Source organism: Heptranchias perlo, unplaced genomic scaffold (genome assembly GCF_035084215.1).
Source record: "Heptranchias perlo isolate sHepPer1 unplaced genomic scaffold, sHepPer1.hap1 HAP1_SCAFFOLD_482, whole genome shotgun sequence".
Lineage (NCBI taxonomy): Eukaryota > Metazoa > Chordata > Chondrichthyes > Hexanchiformes > Hexanchidae > Heptranchias > Heptranchias perlo.
In genome coordinates, this window is record NW_027139497.1 from 163,391 (window position 1) to 174,033 (window position 10,643).

At 51.0% G+C, this 10,643-nt stretch overlaps 1 protein-coding gene across 1 annotated transcript; it reads right to left on the minus strand.

Moving 5' to 3' along the window:
- Window positions 1-470: 470 nt before the first annotated feature.
- On the minus strand, window positions 471-10,351 carry LOC137313780 (NF-kappa-B essential modulator-like). The gene is made up of 6 exons (XM_067979573.1): window positions 10,194-10,351; window positions 7,438-7,528; window positions 6,186-6,326; window positions 5,448-5,590; window positions 3,269-3,333; window positions 471-1,973 (listed from the first exon to the last, which is right to left on the minus strand). The coding sequence occupies exons 1-6, from the start codon at window positions 10,334-10,336 to the stop codon at window positions 1,807-1,809; spliced, it is 750 nt and encodes a 249-aa protein (XP_067835674.1). The 5' UTR covers window positions 10,337-10,351; the 3' UTR covers window positions 471-1,806.
- Between the last annotated feature and the right edge of the window lie 292 nt (window positions 10,352-10,643).

Consider the following 10,643-nt stretch of genomic DNA (forward strand, 5'->3'; position numbering starts at 1 on the left):
TCGTCGCTCACTGAGCCGTGGGGAATGGGCACTTGCACAAGACCCCAGTAATGAGTCCAGCAGGACCGCCTTCAGGAAATGCACCAAATTACTGGGACTTCAAACGGATCGAGGAGGAAAGGTTACAGACTGATCACAACTGGGCTCTCCCTCCCAGGCTGGCACCTAGCTGTTCAGGCTCTCCTGAGCTGAGACACCAGTCAGTGAACAGATGTCTCCCTCAGAGAGGGGCTGAGAACCCCCCCGCCCCAGTCAGTGTGCAGATATCTCCCTGAGAGAGAGGGACTGAGACACACCAGTCAGTGTACAGATATCTCCCTGAGAGAGGGGACTGAGAGACCCCAGTCAGTGTACAGATATCTCCCTGAGAGAGAGGGGACTGAGACCCCAGTCAGTGTACAGATATCTCCCTGAGAGAGAGGGACTGAGAGACACCAGTCAGTGTACAGATCTATGTACAAGCACAGAGATACTTCAGATCAATTTATTAAAAGAATATATGTTCAGTAGTTCTATTGCTGGTTTGGATAAATCAGTACTAGAATTGCAGAGCGATTCACGTTTCAGTTGTTGAACAGAAACTATTCATCGACCGAAGGGACGATTGCATCGTAGGGGACAGTGTGAGGACAAGGGAGCCTGGGTTTCACAGTGTGTTACAGTAATGGACATTAGTATCCCCACCCCCACCCCGATAGCCCGGCTGAATCTCACAGCTCAGAATAACCCAGTTTGGATCCTCGGTGGGTGCTGGGTGAACTGATCCCAATTGGGGATGCTACGGCTGGCGTCAGTTCCCTGGGTGAGGGAGGAATCATCCAAAGCACTGCGCCCCTTTCACCGAGACCCTTTTCAGCACAGACTGAGGAGGCCGGTGCTGTGGTATCCCCACAGCTAATGTGGGATGCTGTCTGCTTCACACAATGCCACCTCCCTGTACCCAAGCACTTAAACAGCATCTGTTCTTTAAGGGCACGCGCACCCTCCTGAGAGAGGCTGTCACAAGACCAGGTCTTTATAAAACCAGCTGACCCTTCACGAATCAGATTGGATGCTGCGTTCTGGAACACTCCCTACAGCCTCTTTTATTCAGTTTCTCAGGGGTCACTGTTGGGAATGCTGCACCACAGGGTGACGGGACGGGGGGCTGTGCCCGCGGTTCCCCCCCCCCCCCCCCAGGGCGACGGGACGGGGGGCTGTGCCCGCGGTTCCCCCCCCACAGGGCAACGGGGGGCTGTGCCCGCGGTTCCGCCCCCCCCCCCCCCCAGGGCGACGGGACGCGGGGCTGTACCAGCGATTTCCCCCCCGGCCCGGGTGATGGGATCGTGAAGAACGGGTACTCGGGGTGAGATACCGGAAAGCCAGCCAGCACCCCTGGGACTCAAACCCCAGCGAGAGCCGGTGCGGGGTGGGGGTGATGATGATGATTAGTTGGGATAGTACAACGAAAGCAGAAATTAAAAAGGAAGACGTTTCAGTTCGGAATCAAGACACGGGCAGCCTAGAAGAAGGAAGAGAGGTGTTTTCTTTGTCGACGGAGCTGTGCCATTGTCACGTCAAGGGGGCAGAGAGGGGGTGAGTTGCCACCCGAGGTATTCTCCCTTTTTCCCTCCCCGCCCCCGCAAATGCTGCGATATTGTTGCTTAATGTAACAGAGGAGGGACCATGCCTTCGATCCTGAAGCCTTGCATCCTTCCATTTCTCACTCTTTTTTAAAAAAAAACATTTGGTAACGAAACTTAAAATGCAGCACTTGTTCAGCGCTCGCTCTCTCCGGGTTGGGGGAGATTGGTGCCTCAAGCCCCTTCACTGGATGCAGTCCATGACGTGAATCTGCAGCGTGTCCATGTCAGGCGCCAAGTACTGACACTTGGGGCAGCGGAAGTCTGGTTGCTCGTCGGGGAGGCTTCGTCGGCGAGAGGGGTCAGCGGGAGCGTTGAACGGGATAGTGCTTCCGCTCTGGAAATAATTACCTGGAGGAAGTAGGGGAGGGCAAAGATAAAGAGAGAAGTCTCATTTATAAAGTGCCTTTCACCACCTCAAGACACCACAAAGCACTTCACAGCCAATGTACTGTTTTTATATATAAGTGTGGCCACTGTTGTAATGTAGGAAACACCGCAGCCAATTTGCACACAGCAAGATCCCACAAACAGCAATGTGATCTGTTTTCAGTGATGTTTGGTTGAGGGATAAATATTGGCCCCAGGACGCTGAGGAGAACTCCCCCCCCCCCCCCCCCCCCCCTGCTCTTCTTCCAATGGTGGCCGTGGGATCTTTTACGTCCACCCAAGAGAGCAGACGGGGCCTCGGTTTAACATCTCATTCGAAAGGCGGTCCCTCCGACAGTGCAGCGCTCCCTCAGTGCTGCCCCTCCGACAGTGCAGCGCTCCCTCAGTACTGCCCCTCCGACAGTGCAGCACTCCCTCAGTACTGCCCCTCCGACAGTGCAGCGCTCCCTCAGTGCTGCCCCTCCGACAGTGCAGCGCTCCCTCAGTACTGCCCCTCCGACAGTGCAGCGCTCCCTCAGTGCTGCCCCTCCGACAGTGCAGCGCTCCCTCAGTGCTGCCCCTCCGACAGTGCAGCGCTCCCTCAGTGCTGCCCCTCCGACAGTGCAGCGCTCCCTCAGTACTGACCCTCCGACAGTGCAGCGCTCCCTCAGTACTGACCCTCCGACAGTGCGGCGCTCCCTCAGTACTGACCCTCCGACAGTGCGGCGCTCCCTCAGTGCTGCCCCTCCGACAGTGCAGCGCTCCCTCAGTGCTGCCCCTCCGACAGTGCAGCGCTCCCTCAGTGCTGCCCCTCCGACAGTGCAGCGCTCCCTCAGTGCTGCCCCTCCGACAGTGCAGCGCTCCCTCAGCATTGCAAAATTTTCCTCCCCCCCCCCCCGCACCTACACCTGAAGGCGCAGACTCCTGCAGGCGTGCGGGTTCTACGGGTACTGGCCACTCTTCGCCTGCGTGTCAAGGGGACGTTTGACTATGGGGGTCATCACAGCCGAGCCCAGTCCTTAACCAGACAGCCGCCAGCACCTTTCAGTAGGAGCTAGTGATCAGGAGCAGGATCCTTGTGTGATTCACTCCCTCAGCTGAGATCGGCCTGGACCAGAGATGGAACCTGTGTCCTTCTGCTTTGTGTGACTTAGCACCGTACGGGGGTGGGGGGGATTGCAAAGCTGTAACCAAGTAACAGGAACCAGAGATGCAAATTCATCCCTTATCCCTCCGCTCATCAAGGGATTGGGTCGCGATGTAGAGGGCGCACTCACCTTGGCCGGGTATTGGTGCTCGTAGACTGTCACTGTGCCGACGTTGCAGTTCCTCGATATGAGCCCTTAAACAGCAAAAAAAAACAGATTGTTCGCTAGCAAGGCATACCGTCAAAAGTGTGCGCGATGAGCAGAGACTACAGACCCGACAGTTAAGAACATAAGAAATAGGAGCAGGAGTAGGCCAATCGGCCCCTCGAGCCTGCTCCGCCATTCAATAAGATCATGGCTGATCTGATCCTAACCTCAAATCTAAATTCATGTCCAATTTCCTGCCTGCTCCCCGTGACCCCTAATTCCCTTTACTTTGAGGAAACTGTCGATTTCTGTTTTAAATTTATTTAATGATGTAACTTCCACAGCTTCCTGGGGCAGCAAATTCCACAGAGCTACTACCCTCTGAGTGAAGAAGTTTCTCCTCATCTCAGTTTTGAAAGAGCAGCCCCTTATTCTAAGATTATGCCCCCTAGTTCTAGTTTCACCCATCCTTGGGAACATCCTTACCGCATCCACCCGATCAAGACCCTTCACAATCTTATATGTTTCAATAAGATCGCCTCTCATTCTTCTGAACTCCAATGAGTAGAGTCCCAATCTACTCAACCTCTCCTCATATGTCCGCCCCCTCATCCCCGGGATTAACCGAGTGAACCTTCTTTGTACTGCCTCGAGAGCAAGTATGTCTTTTCTTAAGTATGGAGACCAAAACTGTATGCAGTATTCCAGGTGCGGTCTCACCAATACCTTATATAACTGCAGCAATACCTCCCTGTTTTTATATTCTGTCCCCCTAGCAATAAAAGCCAACGTTCCATTGGCCTTCTTGATCACCTGCTGCACCTGCATACTAACTTTTTGATTTTCTTGCACTAGGACCCCCAAATCCCTTTGTACTGCAGTACTTTCCAGTTTCTTGCCATTAAGATAATAACTTGCTCTCTGATTTTTCCTGCCAAAGTGCATAACCTCACATTTTCCAATATTGTATTGCATCTGCCAAATCTCCACCCACTCACCCAGCCTGTCTATATCCCCTTGTAGGTTTTTTATGTCCTCCTCACTCTCTACTTTCCCTCCCATCTTTGTATCATCTGCAAACTTTGATACGTTACACTCGGTCCCCTCCTCCAAATCGTTAATATAGATTGTAAAGAGTTGGGGACCCAGCACCGACCCCTGCGGAACACCACTGGCTACTGGTTGCCAGTCCGAGAATGAACCATTTATCCCAACTCTCTGCTTCCTGTTAGATAACCAATCCTCCACCCATGCCAGAATATTACCCCCAATCCAGTGATTCTTTATCTTGAGCAATAATCTTTTATGTGGCACCTTGTCGAATGCCTTCTGGAAGTCTAAATACACTACGTCCACTGGTTCCCCTTTATCCACCCTGTACGTTATATCCTCAAAGAACTCAAGCAAATTTGTCAGACATGACTTCCCCTTCGTAAAGCCATGCTGACTTTGTCCTATTAAATTGTGTTTATCCAAATGTTCCGCTACTGTCTCCTTAATAATAGATTCCAAAATTTTACCCACCACAGATGTTAGGCTAACTGGTCTCTAATTTCCAGCCTTCTGCCAACTACCCTTTTTAAATAAGGGTGTTACATTAGCAGTTTTCCAATCTGCCGGGACCTTTGCCGAGTCCAGAGAATTTTGGAAAATTATTACCAAAGCATCCACAATCCCTACTGCCACTTCCCTCAAGACCCTGGGATGTAAGCCATCAGGTCCAGGGGATTTATCCGCCTTGAGTCCCATTAATTTACTGAGTACCAATTCCTTAGTGATTTTAATCGTATTTAGCTCCTCTTCCGCCCCTAGAGCCCCCCATTTGTCCACCGCTCCCTGTGGGAGCGAGTTCCACATTCTCACCACTCTCTGGGTAAGGAAGTTTCTCCTGAATTCCCGATTGGATTTATTACTGACTCTCTTATATTTATGGCCCCTATTTTTGGGACTCTTCCCCCCCCCACAAGCGGAAACATCTCTACGTTGACCCTATCGAACCCGTTCATGATTTTAACGACCTCCATCGTGGACATACAATGGCCATTTTGAAAATAAGGACACCCGCAAACAAAAACAGACAGCCCCCCCAAGGTGTCCGCAACGTACAGGTTTCACTGTATTACTACGTTGGGGATTTGGGATTTTGATAAAGCTCTCGTACCGTGTGGCCTCCTCGTGCTCACTCCGCAGCTTGTCGTACTCCAGCTGCAATGCCAGCAGCCGTTCATGCTGCAGCTCCTTCTGCTCGTGCAGCTTCTCCCGGGCTGACCGCTCGGCCAGAAAGTCAGCCTTGAAAACCTCCGCCTGCAAAACGCAATCATCTTGTTTTGGGTTTTTTTTTCAAAAAAAAACAAAAGTGCCCGCCACCTTCGACCTGCCGCAACGGGCCGGCACGTCACACGGAATCTCGCGGAGAAGCAAAGACGCACAAAATATTTCCCCGTAGCCCTGCAAATTTTTCCCCTTTTTTCCAATTCCGTTTTGAAAGTTATGATTGAATCTGCTTCCACCGCCCTTTCAGGCAGCGAATTCCAGATCAGAACAACTCGCTGCGTAAAAAAACATTCTCCTCATCCCCCCCCCTCTGGTTCTTTCACCAATCGCCTTAAACCTGTGTCCTCTGGTTACCGACCCTCCTGCCACTGGAAACGGTTTCTCCTTATTTACTCTACCAAAACCGGGCTTGGCTGTGAGGCCCCCCCCTCCACGCTGACACCGTTTCTGGCTCGCACGTGAATAATGGGGGAGTTACCGGAGTGAGGCACCAGTAGAATCGTGCACTAGCGAGAGTCGGTGTCTCCGGGAGAGGATGGAGGGGGAAACTATATGAATTTAAAATCTATATGCGGCTACCGGAAGGGTCCCCGACCCGCAGCGTCTCCGACCCGGCCTCACGTACCTGCGCGTTGAGGACCGGGATGGTCTCGAGCTCCGCCTTCAACCTCTCCGTATTTTCCTTCAGCTTGTCGATCAGCTCCTGTTTCATCACTAAGGCGTCCTCAGCCTCTCTCAGCTGCTGCAGGACCTCCTCCACCTGTCCCTGCCCAGAGAAAATACACACAGAGGACGCAATTGTCGTTATTGGTGGGGAGGGAGGGGGTCACAGTGCCAAGCAGTCTCCCTGCTCGTTACAACACCAGCAACAATGTCCGAACACACCCGCACCTACTTGGCCACACTTTGGGCTGCTTGGCTCAGTCAGTATAACTTGCACCTCCGAGTCAAGGCACTTGTGTTTTGGACCCCTGCATATCGGGGCCAACACTCCCCGGCGCAGTACAGAGAGAGTGCTGCACTGTCAGAGGGGCCATCCTTCGGATAAGACGATACGCCAAGCATTAGGAGCAGGAGGAGGCCATTCAGCCCCTCGAGCCTGTTACATTAGGAGCAGGAGGAGGCCATTCAGCCCCTCGAGCCTCTTCCGCCATTCAATTGGATCATGGCTGATCTTTACCTTAACTCCATTTACCCGCCTTTGCTCCATATCACTCGATACCCTGACCCAACAAAAATCTATCGATCTCAGTTTTGAAAGCTCCAATTGACCCCCAGCATCCACAGCCTTTTTGGGGGAGAGAGTTCCAGATTCCCACTCCCCTTTGTGTGAAGAAATGCTTCCCGACATCACCCCTGAACGGCCTGGCTCTAATTTTAAGGTTCTGCCCCCCTTGTTCTGGACTCCCCCCACCAGAGGAAATAGTTTCTCTCCATCGACCCTATCGAATCCTTTAATCATCTTAAACCCCTCGATTAGATCACCCCTTAATCTTCTACACTCGAGGGAATACAAGCCCGGTCTGTGCAACCTGTCCTCGGAATTTAACCCTTTTAGCCCCGGTATCATTCTGGTGAATCTGCACTGCACCCACTCCACGGCCGATATAACCTTCCTGAGGTGTAGTGGCCAGTTTGCCGGCCTGATTCCACGCGATCCCGATTGGAATAGCAGGGAGAGTATCTCCCGGTCAGTCCTGGGGCCAGAATTCCTCCCTCAACCAAAAACTGGCCAGGTCACTGCAGTTTCTGGGATCTTGCTGTGCGCATAATGGCCCGCCACATCTGGCGACACAACGGTCCCCGCGCTTCAGAGCGAGGGAAAGAGGGGACGAGTCTGCTGTGTATAAACGTGAAGCTGCTTCCTTCACACTCACTCCATTCTTCTTATCATCCAGACTCTTCATCAGGAGATCATAATCGACAAAGAGCTGATGATAGGCTGCCTGTAATTGTGCCAGCTTCCGCCTGCGGACCAGAGCAAGAGAGAGAGAGAGAGAACAGTAATCCGTCTCCAACACTTCATATTTCCACATACAAAATACCACACACAGATTAACAGATACCCGGGAGTGAGTTACAGACTGGAATCTAATCGAGGGGTTCGGGGGGGTTTATATATAGAATAACAGATACCCGGGAGTGAGTTACAGACTGGAATCTAATCGAGGGGTTCGGGGGGGTTTATATATAGAATAACAGATACCGGGAGTGAGTTACAGACTGGAATCTAATCGAGGGGTTCGGGGGGTTTATATATAGAATAACAGATACCCGGGAGTGAGTTACAGACTGGAATCTAATCGAGGGGTTCGGGGGGTTTATATATAGAATAACAGATACCCGGGAGTGAGTTACAGGCTGGAATCTAATCGAGGGGTTCGGGGGGGTTTATATATAGAATAACAGATACCCGGGAGTGAGTTACAGACTGGAATCTAATCGAGGGGTTCGGGGGGGTTTATATATAGAATAACAGATACCGGGAGTGAGTTACAGGCTGGAATCTAATCGAGGGGTTCGGGGGGTTTATAGATAGAATAACAGATACCCGGGAGTGAGTTACAGACTGGAATCTAATCGAGGGGTTCGGGGGGTTTATATATAGAATAACAGATACCGGGAGTGAGTTACAGGCTGGAATCTAATCGAGGGGTTCGGGGGGTTTATATATAGAATAACAGATACCCGGGAGTGAGTTACAGGCTGGAATCTAATCGAGGGGTTCGGGGGGGGGGTTTATATATAGAATAACAGATACCCGGGAGTGAGTTATAGACTGGGATATAATCGAGGGGTTCGGGGGGGTTTATATATAGAATAACAGATACCCAGGAGTGAGTTACAGGCTGAAATCTAATCGAGGGGTTCGGGGGTTTTATATATAGAATAACAGATACCCGGGAGCGAGTTGTGGACTGGGATATAATCGAGGGGTTCGGGGGGGGTTTATATATAGAATAACAGATACCCGGGAGTGAGTTGTAGACTGGAATCTAATCGAGGGGTTCGGGGGGTTTATATATAGAATAACAGATACCCGGGAGTGAGTTACAGACTGGAATCTAATCGAGGGGTTCGGGGGGTTTATATATAGAATAACAGATACCCGGGAGTGAGTTACAGGCTGGAATCTAATCGAGGGGTTCGGGGGGTTTATATATAGAATAACAGATACCCGGGAGCGAGTTGTGGACTGGGATATAATCGAGGGGTTTGGGGGGGTTTATATATAGAATAACAGATACCCGGGAGTGAGTTGTAGACTGAAATCTAATCGAGGGGTTCGGGGGGTTTATATATAGAATAACAGATACACGGGAGTGAGTTACAGACTGGAATCTAATCGAGGGGTTCGGGGGGTTTAGATATAGAATAACAGATACCCGGGAGTGAGTTACAGGCTGGAATCTAATCGAGGGGTTCGGGCGGTTTATATATAGAATAACAGATACCCGGGAGTGAGTTACAGGCTGGAATCTAATCGAGGGGTTCGGGGGGGTTTATATATAGAATAACAGATACCCGGGAGTGAGTTACAGGCTGGAATCTAATCGAGGGGTTCGGGGGGTTTATATATAGAATAACAGATACCGGGAGTGAGTTACAGGCTGGAATCTAATCGAGGGGTTCGGGGGGTTTATATATAGAATAACAGATACCGGGAGTCAGTTACAGGCTAGAATCTAATCGAGGGGTTCGGGGGGGTTTATATATAGAATAACAGATACCCGGGAGTGAGTTGTAGACTGGGATATAATCGAGGGGTTCGGGGGGGTTTATATATAGAATAACAGATACCCGGGAGTGAGTTGTAGACTGGAATCTAATCGAGGGGTTCGGGGGTTTATATATAGAATAACAGATACCCAGGAGTGAGTTACAGGCTGGAATCTAATCGAGGGGTTCGGGGGGTTTATATATAGAATAACAGATACCCGGGAGCGAGTTGTGGACTGGGATATAATCGAGGGGTTTGGGGGGGTTTATATATAGAATAACAGATACCCGGGAGTGAGTTGTAGACTGAAATCTAATCGAGGGGTTCGGGGGGTTTATATATAGAATAACAGATACCCGGGAGTGAGTTACAGACTGGAATCTAATCGAGGGGTTCGGGGGGTTTATATATAGACTAACAGATACCCGGGAGTGAGTTACAGGCTGGAATCTAATCGAGGGGTTCGGGGGTTTATATATAGAATAACAGATACCCGGGAGTGAGGTACAGACTGGAATCTAATCGAGGGGTTCGGGTGGTTTATATATAGACTAACAGATACCCGGGAGTGAGTTACAGGCTGGAATCTAATCGAGGGGTTCGGGGGGTTTATATATAGAATAACAGATACCCGGGAGTGAGTTACAGACTGGAATCTAATCGAGGGGTTCGTGGGGTTTATATATAGATTAACAGATACCCGGGAGTGAGTTACAGGCTGGAATCTAATCGAGGGGTTCGGGGGATTTATATATAGAATAACAGATACCCGGGAGTGAGTTACAGACTGGAATCTAATCGAGGGGTTCGGGGGGGTTTATATATAGAATAACAGATACCCGGGAATGAGTTACAGGCTGGGATATAATCGAGGGGTTTATACTCTGGGGTCTGCAGGCTTTCTATACTCACTTGTCCTCAGAGGCGTTCTGCCGCTCGGTTTTGAGTGCGGACTCGAAGCTGTGCACCGCTATCCGTAGCTGGTCGACCGTCACACTGTATTGCTTCTTCTGTCCCTCTGCCTCCTGCTCCTGGGCCCTTAACCTCTCCTCCATCGTACGGCACCTGCGCACGGGGAGAAAGCAAGAGGGAGCGAGGAAGAGGGTGAGCAAGAGAGGCTGGCTGCGGAAGTCCCGTGCCCAGAGCCTAGCAGGCAGCGTTAGAACCAGGAATGGTGCCTCTGTAGGTGCAGAGACTCCAATAACCCAGAGGTCTCCGCTGACATTAAGTCTGGATTAATTGCCATCACTGTTTCTCCTCCTGTTCAAATCTCACCATGGCCTCGGTCCCCTCCCTATCTGTGTTTCCTCCTCCAGCCCTACAACCTTCCAGAGCTCAGTGGGTAAATGCCCCGCCCGGTGT

What these genes read in the sequence shown, in the direction of transcription:
- LOC137313780 (XM_067979573.1), bottom strand. Translation starts at nt 10,336, where the DNA reads ATGGAGGAGAGGTTAAGGGCCCAGGAGCAGGAGGCAGAGGGACAGAAG. An exon ending in TCCCGGTCCTCAACGCGCAG is followed by an intron (nt 5,591 to 6,185) that starts GTACGTGAGGCC and finishes TGCGTTTTGCAG; the next exon opens with GCGGAGGTTTTCAAGGCTGA. An exon ending in GAGCACGAGGAGGCCACACG is followed by an intron (nt 3,334 to 5,447) that starts GTACGAGAGCTT and finishes TTGCTGTTTAAG; the next exon opens with GGCTCATATCGAGGAACTGC.